At 42.9% G+C, this 19,870-nt stretch overlaps 1 protein-coding gene across 5 annotated transcripts in view; it reads right to left on the reverse strand.

Moving 5' to 3' along the window:
• Positions 1–1,356: 1,356 nt before the first annotated feature.
• Positions 1,357–19,870, reverse strand: part of fam13a (family with sequence similarity 13 member A) — a 56,282-nt gene continuing 37,768 nt past the window's right edge. For 2 of the 5 annotated variants that reach the window (XM_058641563.1, XM_058641566.1), the window contains 13 exons: positions 18,223–18,265; positions 12,437–12,623; positions 9,666–9,731; positions 7,563–7,779; positions 7,334–7,475; positions 7,033–7,114; positions 6,747–6,952; positions 6,331–6,414; positions 5,928–6,023; positions 4,553–4,636; positions 3,540–3,736; positions 2,940–3,041; positions 1,357–2,854 (listed from right to left, as the gene is read on the reverse strand). In XM_058641563.1, the coding sequence (XP_058497546.1) occupies positions 2,731–2,854; positions 2,940–3,041; positions 3,540–3,736; positions 4,553–4,636; positions 5,928–6,023; positions 6,331–6,414; positions 6,747–6,952; positions 7,033–7,114; positions 7,334–7,475; positions 7,563–7,779; positions 9,666–9,731; positions 12,437–12,623; positions 18,223–18,265 (1,630 nt within the window). In that variant the 3' untranslated portion in view covers positions 1,357–2,730. The remainder of the gene's footprint in view (positions 2,855–2,939; positions 3,042–3,539; positions 3,737–4,552; positions 4,637–5,927; positions 6,024–6,330; positions 6,415–6,746; positions 6,953–7,032; positions 7,115–7,333; positions 7,476–7,562; positions 7,780–9,665; positions 9,732–12,436; positions 12,624–18,222; positions 18,266–19,870) is intronic. The other 3 variants (XM_058641564.1, XM_058641565.1, XM_058641567.1) reach the window with 3 other exon arrangements.

The following is a 19,870-nucleotide window of genomic DNA, read 5'->3' on the forward strand; positions in this document are numbered from 1 at the left end:
AGATAATGAGGAAGTTCATTTCTGTATTCCAACCACCTTGTGTATTATGACGTTGTCTCATACATGACTTTAGTAGCAGTTCACATGGTGCTGCCATCATCACGTCTACAAAGCAGTGGTGACGTACGTTTACCTGTTAGCTGTAGCTACTTGTACACTTTCCCCTCTTGACTCAGGTGTCAAACTCAAGGCCCCCGGGCCACATTTGGTCCGCCATGCAGTTGTATTTGGCCCCACAAGAAAACCTCTCCTGCCGACTCAGTGACGAGTACCACACTTCAAGTTACCTTGACAGTAAAATAAATACATTAAATGTGGATTTGACGAATATACAAATCCCATTTTTAGACTAATAATGACACAAGATTACACACGAGAGGTATACAATATTAGAAATGAAACAGTATGACTGTGTTGAAGATTAATTGGACAAATCTTCACATAAACTGTATTCACCTGTAATCTAAAAAAACAAAATCAGCTGTCATATTCAATGAGTAGCTGCTTTATTTGACCTTTATAGCAGTTTTACCAATCAATAAATTACAGCCAAATACAATAAATGTATAACAGTGTGTACATTTGTTTAAGAAACAAATTCCACTGCAACTAAAAAAAAAAAGAATCATTGTTCTATTAAGTACATATTCCTGAATATACTTGAATACTTTGACTTATGCAGGACTCTTGATTGTAAAGGAGTACTTTTTTTTCTTTCTCTCTCATAAAAACATCAAAATATTTAAAGATCACACAGAAAAGTGTGTGATGACTTGAGGCTGTCGAGAGCGACGGAAACTGTCAGGTACAAAACTCCCAGGAAAAGGAGAAACTGTTGTGTGATTATCTCGTTTGTTGTTTCCGTTCACAAACATCACATGTAACGTAGTGACCACTTCACTTTAAAGGCACTGTTGTTGGTTTTGTTGCCTCTTGTTAGTGTCAGATCAATCCTCTCATCATGTGTCTCCACCCTGAAAGACGTCCCCGTTCTTATCATCGGTGCAGGTTATGAAAGCGTGGCAGTGCAGGTAACATAGTTGATATCAGATGATCAACTGTCACTCGCTGTGTTTTTGTTTCTACAGTCAAACCTGATTCTGTCTTTCATTCACTTCAGTCACTGTTGCCTCATCAATAACAACCTGAAACAGCCCATAAAGGTAATGAAGGCTCTTCCCTGTGACTTCAGTCTGTATGTGTCTCATTAAAGCTGATTATCTCCCGCAGAATTCAATCCTATGCAACAGTTTGTGCTGCCCTCTAATCTTTAGAAGGGGAAAAAGGCTTTTCTTTTTCTTTTTTTTTGCATATTATTGTACCAAATCTACACCATGTTCTCTGTTCCAGCCACAATTTTGTTTTTGTTTAAATTAAACAATACAGTGTACAAATGTGTTTCCTGATTGTCTCCTTTAAAAGCAGTGGTTGACCTCTGTAAGTGTAAAAAGTGTCAGGTTTCTGACTTCCTCTTCTCCTCGGGTTTCCATATTTACAAACTGGACTATTACGATTATTAACCACAAACTGGTTCATAATCAGAAAGAACCGTCAGTGTATTCACACAAAAGGAAAACTACACAGTCCAAAGTTCAGTAAAAATATGATTTCATTCATGATACAAAATACAAATACAATTTATGTACTAAAATGTACACACTCAAAACTCATTAAGCCTTGACAGTGTTTAAATTCAGTAAAAACAAAATTCACACTGATAATCATCCATTTTGGAGAAAGACAGGAAAAAGTACTCGCTCACAGAAATGTAAACATACACATTGATCCATATTTACAAAAGAACAAACTGATCGGAGGACGGACGAGAAGGAAACACAGAGCCGAAGCCGGAGTGTCAACGCAAACACGCCAGTGATTCCCAAAGACATTTAATTGCCCATTTGACTTAAAGTCAAAGTTAAAGGGCAGGAAAAGGACATTAAATGCATAAAATATACAGTCGTGTGCCGAGTCAGGTACAGGGGGAAATACACGGGCCGTCGTTTTATCCAATCAAATGAACATTCGAGCAGGTTTGGTTCAGTTTGTGTCTTTTGATTCTATTAGAATTAGAAAACCACTTCTTTTTAACGAGCTGACCAAGTCAGGACTCGAACAGTGAAAGCAATCGTTTTAGTCAACACTGTCCAGCTGATTGAAAGTTCTACAAATAGTAACATCTCCCTTACAAAAAAACACTCAACATTTTGATCACAGAATCCTTCTTTAAAAAATAGCAGTGATTTCATTCATCCATTATTTTACTTACAAGTTATATATATATTTTTTTAAAGACTTTCTACATTAAAGCGTAACGCGGAAAAAAAAAAATAACTTCAGTTCTCATGAACGCATTCAAGAGAATAAAATAAATTATTAGCAGTATAAGTGTGATTCAGGTTATTTGTGCGCTCCATGCTTCAGTCAGGAAGAGACATCTTATGTCCTCTTGTGAACGTCTAAAGAAAACCTGTCAAGTGATGCCGGAGACGTTTGAGTGGCTATAATCAGGCGTGGTTTGTTGTCTCTCTGCGGGCGTCCAGGGGGAAAACCCAGCTGCTGCTGCTGCTGCTGCTGCTGCTGCTGCTGCTGCTGCTTCTCCAGCTACAGTCATGAGCAGCACAGCTGACGACCTGAGGCAGAGTCAGTGTCGGCTCTCTCCTCCTGCAGGTTGAGATGTGACTGACTGTACCTCCAGAAAACTAAGCAACAGTCCTGTCATTGGTTCCCTCAGATGAACTTGGTCGAGTCTCTTTTGCTGATGAGGACTTCCAGCAGCCGCAGCTTGGCTTTAATGTGCTTGTATTCGGTGTACTCTCCTGCCAAAGGGGAGCGGTCCTCCTTCTGCACATTTCTATGGGAGCAGTACACGAATGTTATTAAGAAGTGGCGAGACGGTTAAATTTGTTTTGTTTATGCTGCCTAATCTCTCCTTTTACCTTCCGTTTTGTCTGAAGAACTGGTCCTCAAACTCCTTCAGGTTTTTGCGGATTCTCTTCTTCTCCTCTCTGGCTTCCTGGAGCTGCTCCACAAGTTCCTCTCTGGAAGAGAAAGAATGGAAGTATTTAAATAAATGTGAATAAACGGCTTAAATACATTCATCCATCCATTCATCGCGGGGGCCAATCCCAGCTGGCATAGGGTGAAATGCCGGGTACACCCTGGGCAGATCACCAGTCCATCACAGGGACACACAAACACACACACACACACACACACACAACCATCCATTTAATTTGCCTAATCCTCACATCTGCACGTACGCACACACGGGAGAACATGAAAACTCCTGTTTCAAACAATTCTACTAATAATTTCTTTGTGAACTATGAAATAAACTTTTACTTTTACTTAATAAAATAAAAATATGACAAAAGAAGAAATGCCTCTTTAATGAAAGTAGTAGTAGTTAAGTATTTTAACATTTAAAATACAGTAGTCTCAACCATAAATAGCTAGTTTAATGGTGTTTTACAAACTTTAAAATATTCATCTACAAATATTAACTTCAGTGATCTGAACTCTCTTCAGTAACTCACATGGTTGCAGAGTGGAGGTTGGACAGCCTCATGTCGATGGCGTGTTTGGACGGAGAGAGGTCATCCACGGGGGAAATGAAACCGTCCACCTCCTCGTCCAAGTGGTCCAGGAAGCTGAGCATGCTGAGGTCAGGCCGGACGGTCACGGTGAACTGGGTCTTTGAGTCTCCGTCGTCCTCGGAGCCGTCCTCCTCTTCCTGCGGGAGGCAACGAGAGGTGAGTGGCGGCGCCTCAGACGCGCCGGTGCATGAGGGTCATGCATGCATGTGTTAGTCATCAGTGGTTATAAATCATCACAGCACAACGCTCGACGTTCGTGATTCATGTCAATACTCATTAGTATATAAAGATATATATATATATGGATGTAATGAGAGTGGTCGACGGGAGGACACACAGTCCACTGAACATCAAACTAGTGCATTTACACCAGCCATAAACATCTCATTAAACACACGGAGAGCATTTTGATTAAAGGTGAAAGTCACTTGCAGGATCATTGTGGTTCACTGCAACATGGGCCTTGATTTTGAAGCTTTGACCATCGCTTTCTCTCGTTATTACTGACGGAATGAGCCGGGAGCTGATTAATTCACAGCCTCACACGATCGTGTTGATCATTTTTCATTCTCCTAAACATGAACATGTGTACGTAACTTTAATCCAAATAAAAACGTCACTCAACTAACTTGAAATCTGAAATCAATCCCAGACATCGACCGACTGGACACAAGTTATTCAACAGAAACGATGACCAAAGCTGTTCAAATAAGACCCAGATTGACTCTTTGTTTCTCTACGTGTCTATGCTTTCATCAAGATTCAGACATCATGTCCTGTCAGCCACTGATTCAGAGTTTCTACAGATGCTGGTGGCAGGAAACAGGCAACTAACCAATCAACAGGCAGCAATCAGGCTCATTAGAGGAGTCCATGGTAATACAGTACATAAGGGTCAGGTGGAGGAGGGGGGAGCTGGCGACTGATTATTTGAAGCAGCAGCAGCTCTTCACCTTGATATCGTCGAAGAAGAGCGAGGTTTCGCCCTCGATAATGGGCGGAAGGAGGGGCCCTCTGCGCTTGCTGGAGGGAGAACCCTGTGGTGACGGTTAAGAAGGAGGCGTTAAGCCAGAGTACGCCACGCCCCCGTGCACTTCTCACCAACTCATCCTTCTTTAACAGCGGAACAACCTTTCCTCCAAAGAAGGTTTAAATGCCATCGACGCTAAAAAGGTGCGATTGACCCTGCAACTCACTGCAACCTTATTTGACTTAGATGATAAAAATGCTGAATAACTTCTGTTGTACAGAATAATCTACAGCACTGCTCCCCGCCTGCATGCTGGGGATTAGAGGTAGTCATTTAAATAATGTTGGTGCATCATGCAGATCAAATCTTACGTAATGAAAATGCCTATTGCATATACTGTGCACTTTTGTTTTTACACCTCACCCTCAAAATGTTCGCTGGACTTTTGTTTTCACCCATTTTTCCAGAATTGCTTTCAACATGTGGCAGTTATTTACAACTTGCTGCATGTTAAAATAGCATATTAACTATTTAAAATGAAGAAGTTTAATTTAGAAAAAAACACTGCAGTTGTTGAATTTGAATTTTGAACAGTATGAAACCTATTCACAATAACATTTAAAAAACTCTTCTGATTCTGTGGCTTCCTGCAACAGCGCGAGTGACATGACCATAATAACCACATGTTGGCTTTAACGTGCAACTGCTCAGCTTTCACAAACTGTTTCAGTAAACATCGCAGTGCACTTTCCACACAAACGTGTCGTCTGTGACACGGTCGGTGAAGGAGAGTTTTACCACGTTTGTTTTTGTTACACTTGCTGACCTCTCCTTGACTCCTCGCCTGTTCATGTTGTCACCTCCTATAAACACAGCCACTCGTGAGCTTCTTCACCAACACACATGACCAACCGAGCAACTAAAGCTGGACTTAGAGCTCACATCGATGGATAAACACGACTGTGGCACGACCCCGTGGCAGTTAAAGTTTTTTTTTTTTTAAAGTTTAATTTTATTAATCCCCTTAGGGAAAGTATTCCTCTGCATTTTGACCCATCCTAGAATTAGGAGCAGTGGGCTGCCACACTGAGTAGCGCCCGGGGAGCATTGTGAATTGGGTACCTTGCTCAGGGGTACCCAAAAAGTGGGGATTTGAACCGGTGACCTTCGGGTTACAAGTCAAGTTCCCTTTCCACTTGGCCACGGGCTGCCCAACAAGTTCTGAAAGCCACCACAGTGTCTGCAGTCGCGTGGACTCTGCTGCTGCTGCTGCTGCTGGATGATCAGCAGCAGCAGCACTAACAAAACAAAACAGCTGAGGAAGAGGATGAGGAAGGAGGTTTAGACGAGTTACTTACAATGACAGGGATGGTGGAGGCTCTGCACAGGATCTGCTTGACCAGGCGATATCTGTCATAAAGTGGTTTCATGATTTGCCTCTCGCTCTTGGTGACCTGAAGTCAGAAAAAACATCTTGTTAGCAGGGGATTGGTTTCTTTCCCCTGCAGCGAGGAGGTCATTAAACACAAAGCAGTGGGCAGGGACGGGGGTGACAGAAAGGTCGGCTGCATTTCCTGATGTACAACAATACCATTCGGGAGAGGACACAACACGATTACTGCAATTGGATTTGCTCGGACAAACAGAGAGCGCGTCACTTTGGTTCTGTTCTGGATCACGATCATACGCAGTAAACAAGATGTCAGTGCACTGTGTGTCTGTGTGTGTGTGTGTGTGTGTGTGTGTGTGGACGTGACTTACAGGTCGGCCGTGTATGCTCTCATAGTAGAGGAGCGCCTTCTGTAGCGCCACCTTCTCTGCTCCGATCTGCTCCCGTGTCATATCCTGTCAGGAAAGTGGAAAGGAAGTGAGTCTACATGTTTTTTTTTAAATGAAATCAGTTTTCTTGTCAGTTGCAAACATAGACTGTACAGAAGTGCACAGTTGAAGCTAACCAAGTAGTTAGAGAATACAGCGAGTAGACACCAGGGGGCGACTCGTCCACCAGGGGGAAATAAGCCGACTTAACTTCTCACTTGATTTACAGCGTCAGCTGTATATAACACCATATATGCCCTTAAACATCCTGAACACACTCACGCACGCCCTAACATTAACCCTGACCACAATCTAAATGTAAGCCAGGTCCTGAGCAGGTGACAAACACACACATGTACCTTGATGTCCTCGGGTCGGTTCACCTCCTCCCTCTTCTCCTGCAGCTTCTTCAGAATGGCCTCCAGCGTGGACTCCACCGGCGGCTTGGGCACCTTCTCCTGCTGAGGCTTCTTCTCCAGCTGAGAGCCGAAGCTTTTGGGCAGCGTGTTGCTGCGCTGACGGGTCAGAGGCGGCAGATCCTCCTCAGACTTCATCAGCTTGTGTTCTGTTCATGTTTTAGTAAAAAACTACACGTGAGCTTCACTGCTTTTAATTTCAATGATTGTGATTTTTGATTCGTCTTACCTTTGAGCTCCTTACGAAATCTGGCCAGTTCATTCACCCACCGCAGCACTTCCGGGTTTGCAACTTTATCACAGTGGGAGGGCTGTGTGGCAAGAAAACAAAGTACAGACAGAAAACACAGTAAAAATCTGATCTTCTTGTGACTGTCGCAGTAATAAACTGTTGCCTTTGGACATAAATGTGACGTATATCACAAATAAACAAGAGCAGAGATGGATTTTGTATATTAATGAATCTTCCCTCTCTCTTCAGACAATGAGTTCTTTCTCCTCATGATAAAGGAGCTGGTTTCACGTCTTACCCTGTATTTTCGCTCCTCTTCAAACCGCTCTTCAAATCTGTGGATCTTTTTCTTCAGGACGTGAATCCTCTTCGTGAGCTGAGCCGTCGTCAGCTCCTCTTTCTCGTCGTCGCACGAGCCGAGCGATGAACTTCGCCTGCGACTGCAAAGATGAAGCGACGTCGTTAGCGTCACCTTCTCTCTACTCCACAAACAACAACCACGTCCATAATAATAACGAGTGTCTTACCTGATGAAAGAATGCGCGTTTGGAGGCGAGGGAGGCACTTCAGTGTCGTCCAGGTACTGCTGGCTGTGTCCATAGGCGTAGAAGCGAGGCGACACCATCGGGTCGCTGTCTTCCTCCAGCAGCTGGCTGATCAGTCGTCCGCCGGCGTGAGGAGACAGACGAGCTTCCTCGCGGTCCATGCTCTCCCTCTGCAGCGATGAGTACGCTGGAACAGGTTCTGAGGAACACACACACACACACACACACACACAAATACACACTTTGAGTTAAAACGTGTCAAAGAGAAAAGTAAACACAAAGACACCAAGCAAACAATAACAAGCTCACCCTGGTACAGTCACAGCAAATACACCATTTTTTTTTTACTTTTATCATATTTATCTAGAACTGAAACAACTAATCGATGAATCGATTATTAATCGACAACTATTATGATAATCAATTAATGGGTTTGAAGCGTTTTTCATGATTAAAACAAGATTTCTGATTGTTTAAACTTCTTAAATGTGAATATTTTCTTCATTTCTTTGCTCTGAATGACAAAGAAATCATTCAAAGTGAATCATTTTGGTTTGATGAACACCGGTCAACATTTTTTTAGGTTTTCTGATATTTTATGGACCAAACGATGAATCGAGAAAATAATCGACAGATTAATCGATTTTGAAAATAATCGCTAGTTGCAGCTCTATATTTCTTTAAGTGGTGCTTGTTTTCCATAGATCTGCAGTGAGTGCTCGTCAGACATTATCTGGGATCCTCTGTGGTGCTGTAAAAAAAAAAAAATCACTGGACATGATAAAGCTGCTCTTTCTAAAATTGTGCAGGAAAAAAACCAACAACAACAACAACGACCTTCCTCTGAGGCTCAACAGTCCCAGATAAGAGTACGACACACACCCACACTCCCCTGGTTACAGCCTCTGCTCTGGCAATAATTATGTCTGGGGAAAACAGTCAAGCAGGAACCCCTGACAATGCCTGGGCTATTAATAAAAGCCGGGTTCTCTGTGGGATAATGTCAGTGCACAACTCATGTCAAGGAGGTACAATAAAGGAGTCTGAGATTTGGTTTCCACCCTGCACGGCGAGAGGCACGCCATGATGACAAGGCTGTTCAAGCACTTGTGCATGAGAGAGTTCATTGTTGTAATAAGGGGAATCACCGCAGGGAGGGCAAATGTGTGCAACTCGGCGAGAGACATAACGCTTCACATTTTCATGGAAAGAGGAGAGAAAGCATCGATATCTGGTGTCAACACACTCTAGAAACACGCTGCAGAGCGGCTACGGTGGGAGAAATCACGGGAGGACAAGAAAACACACTCTCAAGGAAACCAACTGTCAGTGTCAACACTCGCGGTAACAGAAAACATGCACACCCAGTCTCACGCAGCACATGCGTGTTGTTCTACGCCGCGGCGAGTCGGCGTGTACGGGAAGCGACGTGGCTCAAATTGCAGCTGGAACTCCTGCAGGTGCAGTACGTGCAGTTTATCAAGTAGCAGCTCGCAGGCATGTTTAAGCTCGTTCACAGCAGCAGGTGAAACTCTTCATCACACTCCATGTCTTCATTGTGAGGTTTATGATCTCCGTCAGACTGAGCAGTAACGCTCCACGACATTCTTAAATGAATCCGTTAAATCAACTGCTCACTGACGGCTGAGGATTAACTGGACTCATGAAACAGAAAACATGCCAGTGTCTCTAAAGGTTGGTGTGTGTGTGTGTGTGTGTGTGTGAGACACTCAGCCGCAGTGTTCCAGACCATTCAAGCATGTTGCCATGCAGAAGAGAAGGTCATTTAGACAGGCCCTTCTTTCTTTGTGATGTAACATAACACTTAACATTAAAGGTTGACTGATTTATCAGCCTGATTTTCTTTCCATAACAGGCTACTTTTATTCGAATTCATCATGTTATGTGTAAGAGTGAAAGACCTGTTCAATTAATGTGTAGGATAAGCAATGTTGTGCAGAATTTGTGTTACATATTATGAGACGGGGGAAAATCTAACAAGCACACAAACAAAATTACATTTCTGCAACATATATCGGTCATTAGCTCCTCTATAGCAAACCTCACACCACAAACTCCACTTACCATCACAACAACTCGAATGGAAAATGGATTTAAAGTCAAGGAAAGGGGTGTTATAGTATGAAGAATCTGGAAGAACAAAGGGGAGAAGAGAAAGATAAGACTAAGATGAAGGAGTGTCACATTAAAGCGATGAATCACAATCCCATCACACTAACTCATGTCTAACGTGTCCATGTCCATTCTGTGTCTCTCCGGCACCTCTGTTGGACAGACGAGGCCAGAGCAGCAGCAAGTGTCAGGTCACCAACGATAGATATTGGCACAAATTGTACTGGCACAATGTTCTCACAGCCCTGATGCGCTCATCCGACTGTTTATAGTACAGTGGGCAAACATCCAGTAGCTCTGCTTACAAACCACTGTACTGTACTTTTTATTAAATGCTGATCAATTCTGGCTATTTTTGCCTGGGAATAAAATCACTATTTTGCTTTATTTTCTGAGACGTTACCAGCGAAGAGAGAATCACAAGTTCACTCTCAAGTACATGTTAACAGTTGCAGCTCGTGCTTTAAGCCCCGCTCATGAGGAGATACTGCGCATGTGAGCGTCCCTGTGGCGTCATTGCTGCCATGAACTGAGCTACAGTATGTGTCCAGGACAGAATGTGCAGGAAGGAGGTTTAAGAAGCGACACCAAGAAGCATATTTTGATGTTAATATAAAAAAGAAACTGGAGGGGTAGACTTAATAAACAAACAATCCACCTCTTCTACATCCTCCCTAAATGTAAACAACATTTAAATGATGAGTAAACACAGTGAGAGACACTTTATACTGAACTCAAACACAATGCAACACACCAGAGTAACACTTTATGCAATATTCTACACAACGAATACTGCAACATCACCAAGACCTCTGCATCACCTTTGGCCACTAGAGAGCTCCACAAAGCATCTGACGGCATGAGAATGCTTCAAACACGAGGCTGCTGAAGCTGGGAGATTTATTGCATGAAACAATGTTGCTCTGTCTGCTACATCAAACAGGAAAGAGAAGTGTGGGGGTGGGAACGAGGACCAGTGTTTGCAGCAGGAGAGGAGTCGGCGCTTGCTGCAGCGTGTCCCTACACTACTGTATTTGACCGCACTAATCAACCTGTTGGTTATCATTCCAGTACAGTTCGGAGAAAGCGTCTTGGCTTTCTCTGCTCAGAAAAGAAATCTCCACCTACTTCCTCAGTGTTGCAATATCATAAGAAAACAATCACCGTCTCAGCACACAGCGATTGTGCAAAAAAAATAAAAAAAAATCATTTCTGCACAAAAGCCAGCGCAGCTAAAGCAAACAAATTAATAATAACAACCTCAAAAGGAGGTCTGACAGCAAAAAGGGAGTTGGAGTAGAATATCAATAATGCAATGCTTGTTGGCCAGTTCTGAACAACTCTGTTAAGTTGCATTTAAATTTGACCTGGTTCAAAGCTGGTATTGACTGCACGTGCACACATGCATCACTGTCACTAAGTTTGAACTGACTTTTTAAAAATGGAAAAAACATCAAATGAATGCCAGAGCATATATATATATATATATATATATATATATATATATGTGTCAGGTCATTATCAACATGTGCCCTAAGCGCTTCAGCCTTAGACTGGGAAGTACAGCAGCAGTGGAGTCTGCAAACAACTCAGTCACACAAATTGCCAAATGAGTGTCACTCACATCCTAATTAGATGGGCACTGTTCACTTCTTGTACAAAACCACAGGAGAAGCCACAACCACAGATGAACTAAGGACTCAATGTTCTCATGTGGTTTCTCGGGACGAGCCCATACAATACACACGGCATCACAATGAACCGACACTGCAGAAAAAGTTACATTTAACACAATCTGTAAACCCTAAATATGCTGCAAATGTTTTGAAATGGTTGGTTATAGCTAGATGATAAATGCATCAGCACACAAGTCGTATAAGCAGATAAGTTGTTTCAATTTAAGTAAAAGACTATTAATCGAAATGTGTACGGTTGCAGTTAAAAACTCGCAAAAGGCACTATTTCATAATTATGTTTCTTCTTCTGTTAATTCTTCTATTATCTATGTAAACATACACAACATAGGTTGGGACAATGAATATCTTTATGTTTACGTCTTTTTTAGGAATAGAATTAGTCATTTTTTGCATTATCTGCGCCAATTTGGGTGCCTTGCTCAGGGGCACCACAGCCCTTAACCCTGGAGCCCAATTCCTTTCCTTCTTGGTCACGGGCGACCCTCTTGTACTGTATACTGAGAGGTTAATGTTCTGAATCATCCTTCATTCAGTCACACAAACTGCAAAAATAAGTGACACATCCTGGTCAAATCCCCACCGTTTGCTTCCTAAATAAAGCCACAGGAGAAGCCACGACCTCAAATGAATTAAGGACTCAAGGATTTCATGTGGTTTCCAACAACAACAACAACAACAACAACAACAAATGTACTGCACTGCAGTGCTGCCTTGTCTTGCCAGCCGAGCACAAACACACAGATCCAGGCATCTCTTCCACATATTAGTGGCTAGAACTTAAGAGGATCCTTTTTTTTCCAAATAAATCTTGCAGGAGAAGCAAAAAAAAAAGAGTTGCATCAGGAGGAAGGAGAGGAGGAGCAAAGGGTGTGCAGCTGCTTCTCACACAGCCATGTGCAGAGCAGGGTGGTGGAGGGTGTGTGCATGTGTGTGTGTGTGTGTGTGCATTCCTGATAGTAGTAATACATATGTATATGTTAAATCGCTGCAAGCAAACAACATTGAAGACGGCAGCTTCAGTCTCACCTCCCCAGTTGTCAGTCTCCTCGGTCAGTGTCGTCAGGTCCAGGCGAGGAACATCCTCACAGCTCGACCTCTCGCAGTCCGAGTCTCGAGCCTCTCCTCCTCCTCCTCCTCCTCCACCACCTACACCTCCACTGACCCTCCCCGTGTCACAAGTGACAGGCGAGTCCTGGATCTTCATCCTTAGCGTCTGGACAACCATGAGAGAAAAGAAAACAGCTCTCAACAATGACGGGCAGCCCGTCGACACACTCTTTAAGTTGAGTCACACACTCGCTCCCATTGGCCCCGCCCTCACAGAGGAGGCCGCTCCCTGCTCGCCATTGGCCGCCGTGTCTGGTCAAAACATCCGCCCATCTGTGTGTGGGAGAACAAGGGAGCGGTGGCTCCGCCCACCATTCCTCAACCCCTCCCTTGCTCCCTCCCGCCCGCTTATTTTCCTCTCCCTACTTCCGACGGAAGCCCGCCACGCTCGCGCTCTTGACTGACAGACGTGTTCGACCAGACCCTGCCATGGCCCCCACCCGCGAGTGGAGCTGGACGTGTTTGCTCCACAGAAACGAGAGAGGAGAGAAGGGAGGGAGGGGAGGGGACGGGGGACGGGGGAAGGAGAGACAGAAAGACAACGAGGACATAAAAAAAAAAACCAGACACGTGAGGCAGTACACGTAGGCTCACTGACACACACACACACTCTGTGTTAAACTGTGGAATTACAACTCTTCACACTCAGTCAGTCCTGGCACCAACAACAAGAGACTTTTGTAAATAAAATACAGTGATTTAACAAAAAAATAGACAGGATTAGTACACAGACATTAGACTACTGTTTCAAAATGAACCAATTACAGTCAGTAAATGGTTAAAAAGTAAAAATACATAGACTGTTTCGATCTAAATGCACTATGAAATGACAACTATTCTATCTTCTAACATAATGAATCAGTTTCATGGAGCTGCTGTTATGCTATTACATCGCCTCACTCTCTCATCACTCGTTCAAGATACAGTATGTAACGTAGCGTTAGCATTTAATTATCTAAAAACAAAGAGGCTTATGTTCAATATTTTGTTGTTTCCACCACCCTTTAAATCCATAGAAATACACAATTCTACTCAACTTAATGGACCATTTTAATTTTATCTGCTCAACCCGTGTCTGCTTTAAGCTCTGGGGCGAAAAAAACTCTATGAAATGTGAACATGAGGAAAAATTTTTTTGGTTCTACAAGTTAGCCTTTATTTTATTGTGTGCATTTGTCATAAATGCCTCATCAATGTCATTTGCTGTGCCCTGTGAAGCCTAACAAGGAACCCACATGAGACAAGACAGCAATCCCAATCCTGGTGCCATCAAACTTGGTGTTGTAAAAATCAATTAACGGATATAAAGTTAAAAAACACACACAAATACACTGACATACAGACCAATATGTCTTGCATTTCTCATACAAACACATCCAGAGTTGGCACTGCACACACTGGTGCACTAAATAAGTCACCGGCCTGTTGGACAGTTGTACGTTCCTTACATTTATAGATAGACTAGCACTATAAACCACTTGATGTTCCATCTTATAATGTCCTGTATGCTGAAGCTGCCGTGCCGTGATTTCCTTCTCGCGTTGGCTTCACACTCCCGATAATGACTCTCACAAGACTTGCTATGTGCAATAAAACAAACACTTTAACACAAGCACCAAAGCAGTAGTCACTTCAACCATTTTGGTCCCAGAAGATCTTTGAAACGGATGGTCCCTATTTCCTGGTGAGAAAATGGACTTTTAGACTGTTTGCGACTCCCACTTGTCCCATTTCCTACACTTAATTTACAGCAGCATGTATCTCATCCGGTTCTTTGTGTTGGTAGAAGTTTTCTCTAGATGGAAAAAGACTACTGTCATCAACTTATGGATACACATCGGATTTACTGTATGTCCAATCTGGGAGCACAAACCAACGGAATGAGTATTAGGGCCAACAAAAACATGAATTCTTTTTCTCAGAATTTTGGCATTAAAGTCAGAATTCTGACCCTAATCAGCTTTGTGTTAACGTAATCAAACATTACAATAACACCCAACGTGCACCAGCTTCTCCTCTCTCCCCTTCCATCTCAAACTTTTTCTGCGTTTTGTGCGTTCATGGTGAAGCAGCATGGCTGAGTTCTTCACTGGGTGTCCCTGAATTTCTTTCCAAGGGGTTCCATTTCCTCTGTCTGGGCGTGGGACCAGGCTATTTTTAGGAAAAACACGCTGCTACTAAACCTCATGAATGTCAAAGGCGACTTACAGGAAGGAGTGCGCTTCAGTGTGGTCACAGCAGCCTTTGATTGGTGTTTTTGTAAATGATGCAAACTTGTTGTTGTTAGTCTGTGTGTGTTCTTGTGCTGAAGCTAAAAACAGAGAGTTATCAAGTCTCATCAGCTGCTGCTGCTGCTCGGGAAATCACTGATGTGATCAGAGGAAAGTGCAATCTGTTACCAGCTAATGGCAGAAATTTCCCCTGAGTAGCACTGACCATCACTGAGACCCCACTCAGCCGCTCCATGAACAAGAACATACCGCACCAGTTTACCGTGTCAACAATTAAGAGCTCCTTATACCACAGACCCACATACACACACATGTAATCCTTCACATAACAACACCATGGGAATAACAGGTGCAGCTCAATCAGCCTCCAGAACCAGTGCACACACATAAACAAAACTCTCAAATACGTCCATCACTTTGTGTGGATGAACCAAATGACTCATGTAGTTAAACTTGCTGAACACGTGGACATGGTTAGCATGTCTTTGTGGGAAAATATCACCACGTACTATATATTATAGTGATCTTTGGTGGTTTATGCCATCTGAATATGATTTTTAAACTGCTGTTTATTCTCTATTGTAACGTGCCCTCAACTGCAGGAAATTCAGGCTGCAGACATCGTGGCACTTTCAAGTGTTTTATTGGACACCACAACTGGGAAAGTGCTGCTGTCACAGCCACAACTCACGCTGAAATAACAATAATCCACCATAGATCCAAGGATGCTCCGTGTGTGTCTCACACACACACACACACACACACACTACTGTTTCTAAGGTAGGGTAGGAACTTAATGTAAGTAATAATGACCTTAACTGTGATTAGATACTGGTGTTGTGCCAATTTGCACCTTATCCTATACAGACAGTGCATAAGATAAGTAAGACTACTTAGATAAGACTATCTGCATAAGTACACATATTCAGATAGTCACCGTGTGATTTAAGTATGGATGCAGCCCTTGATCACATGTTGCCCCTTTAATCACAGTTGAGGTCGTCGATTTGATTTCTGACACTTTTCACATGTAAATGAACCAAACATGGCGATCTGATAGAAGATCACACGGGTTGTTTCCTCACTTTTACTCTCGTCTGTCTGTGCTTCTCTTAGAATCTCAATCCGCTCTTCACTGAGCCATCGTCAGTGTGGAGAGAACAATGTGTCATCACTTGAAGATGCTCACAGAGACAAAATCACGGAGGATTAACAGGAGCGGCGCAGATGTTACAGTTCACTGTAAATGTCTCCTTGTAATGCCAGCATAGGTACACACACACACACGCACACACACACACACACACACACACACACTGTTCTGTGGATAATCAACCGCTGAATTTACTTAAACAGCCGTGATTGCATCATCGTGAGAGGTCCAGCTGTTGTGTGTGTGTGTGTGTGTGGTTGGGGGAGCTGTATTAGACAATGATTAAGCCATGTATGGACAGCTTATACACAGTGTACAAGCAAACACATGGAGGAATTCAAGGGGCATTTTGCTGAGAAGGCAGACAACACTGGACACACCCATGCATGCATGTGAGCACACGCACACACACACACACACACACACACGCACACACACGTGTGGTCTACTCTCTCCTTTCAAAACACACACACAAACTGAAGTCATGTCAATAGACTATCAGTCGTCGCAGACAGTAAATACTAATGTGTGTTTGTTTCCATTGTCTCAACATAAAGAGCAACAGTTTGACCTGCATACAACCTCAAAATAATGTCTCCAAGATTATTTTGATGGTGACATGAGCTTATAGAAGGGTGAATGTCACCTCTGTCAAAGCCTGAGCAGGTCTGCATCGCCTGCATTGAAACTATGTTACTTCCAGTTTCGTGGGCAGTGCCACAAAAAGAACTATAACATTCTACTTCATCGCATAAGCCACAGCACCGCTTCTTTTTTTTCCCCACAGCTAGTTTTAGTTTCTAATATCTTGAAAAATAAAAGATTGTAATCATATTTGTGTAAAATGCTGTACACAATAATATAATAATATAATATCTTACAACAATTGTAACAAACAATACCGTTTACCAATGTTTACACTGTGTTACTTTAAAAACCTCACTATCTATTTTCTTGTGTTGTAGACACAAGTTGTCTTTGTTACTAATTTACAGACACCAAATATACAACAAGACACACTTACATATTGTGACACACTTTAATGGCGCATTTCCACTGACTCTACTCGCCTCGCCTTCGCACGGCACGGTTTAAGTAGCGTTTCCACTAGCCTAGTACCTGGTACCAGGTACTATTTTTAGTAGTCCCGTCACAGGAAGAGACCTCCCACACACAAATCACACCAAACAGCGCTGAACTGTAGATCACTTAAAACTACTTAACAATCCTAGCAACGTGGGTTAATCTCCAACAACTACAGAAGTGTGGTGTAAAGTCACTAGTCACTTGTGTGTGTGTGTGTGTGTGTGTGTGTGGGTGGGTTTGTGTCGTGTATAAAACAAAGTCACCGCAGTTTCACTCAGCTGTGCAGTGATGACTCCGCCCACGTTAAGTAGGTACTTTTTTGTAGTGAAGATGCAACCTAATCGTGTCATGTCGTGCCGAGGCGAGGCGAGTAGAGTAGAGCCGGTGGAAATGCGCCCATAAGTGTGTGTGTGTGTGTGTATGTGTGTTAACAAAGTGTGTCATTATTTATTTGTCTGTTGATTATTTTGTAAGGGATACATTGTTACTTATGTTACCACTGGACTATTTTATCATGATTGAGTCTATTGAGCAGTGACAAAATGTGTCCTATGTGCAACATGAACAAGAGCGGGGAGAGAAACAAAATAGAGTGTTTCCCAATCCTGGTCATTATGGAGCCACTGCCTGCTACAACACACCTGATGCAAATGAATGGCTAATTATCAGGTGTTTGCAGCAGAGCTTGATGACGAGCTGACCATTTGAACCAGGTGTGTTGGAGCAGGGCAACATCTAAAACAGGGCAGTGGGCCCCTGAGGACCAGGACTGAGAAACACTATACTAACTGAGACTATTTTGAACCAGGCGTCAAGGTTTACAGCTAAAATAAATTGGGTCGGAATCTTCAAAGTCGGTTTCCACTGGGAAACAAAATATACGTGTTTGTTCTGTGTGAACTGCTATGCCATCAGTGATTGTGTCAATGTAAGCTATAGAACATCAGCGAGGAGGAAGGACATCATACTGCTACTGCTACTAAACTACTTTTCTGAATTAACAGAAGGAGAGCTCACAGAGGCATGATGAAATCTTTACTTTCAGTCTCACTGAGCAGTGGAACCATGGTTCTGCTTGACTGGTGTGAACGTGTGCTAGTTTGCCGAGTGCACACCAGGGTTCTAAGTTCTGTTCAGAACCCTGGTGTGCTCTCTGCAAACACTTGGTGCTTTCCGGTGTGACAGTGGTATCAGAGAGAGACTCATAGGAAGAGGATCCATTAACGCTATCTTACCTGTGGAGGAGAACGGCGGTCCCCTCTTCTTGAAATGTCATTCCTGGAAAAGCAAGACAGTTTTACCACTTTTATTTATTGATTGATTTTAGTAAATAATTATTAACTGACCATTACAGTAGATTCTGTCAAAGCGAGTGCAAGACAGAGGTTTATCTCACAGGAAACCGCTGCTTATTCATACTGTGTATGTCTGCTGTCTTTATCAGATAATGCGTGTAGAACCTGATAATGTAATAACTTCCCGATAATGTAATAAAGTGCATTTCCCAATAATGTAATACACTTTTGACCAATAATGTAATAAAGTATTACATTAACAGGAGGTTATTACATTATCAGGTTAGCCTTCATTTCGCAGGTCCTGATAATGTAATAATTCCCCAATATTGTAATAATTTAACAGCAGAACACCCGTTACTTGGGTTCAAGTGGTGATACTGTGTAAGTAACGCAAGCTCGAGAGCTCTAGCGCCACCCACAGGACAAAGTTGGACATGCATGTATGTACATTAACTTTTGACTTGTTCATCTGTTTTTCACAAACGATGTATCACTGGAACCTTTGGGCCAAGCCGAGTTCAACGCATCCTTAATGTTTTTTCGGCCATATTGGATTTTCTGCCATCTTTGATTTGATTCATAACCTTTCAAAGGCTTCTCTCGTCACACATTTGATGTAATCTTCTCAAAACATCGTTCAGATGATCTTCAGAACATGCCACACAAATGCATTCAACATCTTGAAATTCAAAGGCACTTGGCCGTGGTCACAAGCCATGCTCTCATCCAATGACAATGCTTGGTAAAGAGTTCTTTCAGTCTTAGAGCCAGACCACTGTTATGACCAGATTGTTTGTATAACTTCATCATACTTATTGTGCATTCGTCTGCTGAATTCAATCCCAGACTGTCAGACAATGAATCTCTTATATGAATCCATGGTAAGAAAGAGCTGGCTAGGTACTTGAAGAGTTCAGAGACCCTATTAATTGTTGCCGGCATGCACATATCCATTTCAAGGGTGTACTTGATAATTAGTCGCCACATTTCATCAGGAAGTGTTGAAGGAGGTTATGGAGTAACAGCAGGGGATGGAGTAACATCAGGTGATGGAGTTACAGCAGGTGATGGAGTTACAGGAGGTGATGGAGTAACAGCAGGTGATGGAGTTACAGGAGGTGATGGAGTTACAGCAGGTGATGGAGTAACAGCAGGTGATGGAGTTACAGGAGGTGATGGAGTTACAGCAGGCGATGGAGTAACATCAGGTGATGGAGTTACAGCAGGTGATGGAGTAACATCAGGTGATGGAGTTACAGGAGGTGATGGAGTTACAGCAGGTGATGGAGTTACAGCAGGTGATGGAGTAACATCAGGTGATGGAGTTACAGGAGGTGATGGAGTAACAGCAGGTGATGGAGTTACAGGAGGTGATGGAGTTACAGGAGGTGATGGACTTACAGCAGGTGATGGAGTAACATCAGGTGATGGAGTTACAGGAGGTGATGGAGTAACAGCAGGTGATGGACTTACAGGAGGTGATGGAGTTACAGCAGGTGATGGAGTTACAGGAGGTGATGGAGTAACAGGGTTGAAAAGATTGTAACAATTCTCTTGATATTCAGGAATATCCAGATCCAGCGTT

This window comes from Solea solea, chromosome 10 (genome assembly GCF_958295425.1).
Source record: "Solea solea chromosome 10, fSolSol10.1, whole genome shotgun sequence".
NCBI classification, from domain to species: Eukaryota; Metazoa; Chordata; class Actinopteri; order Pleuronectiformes; family Soleidae; genus Solea; species Solea solea.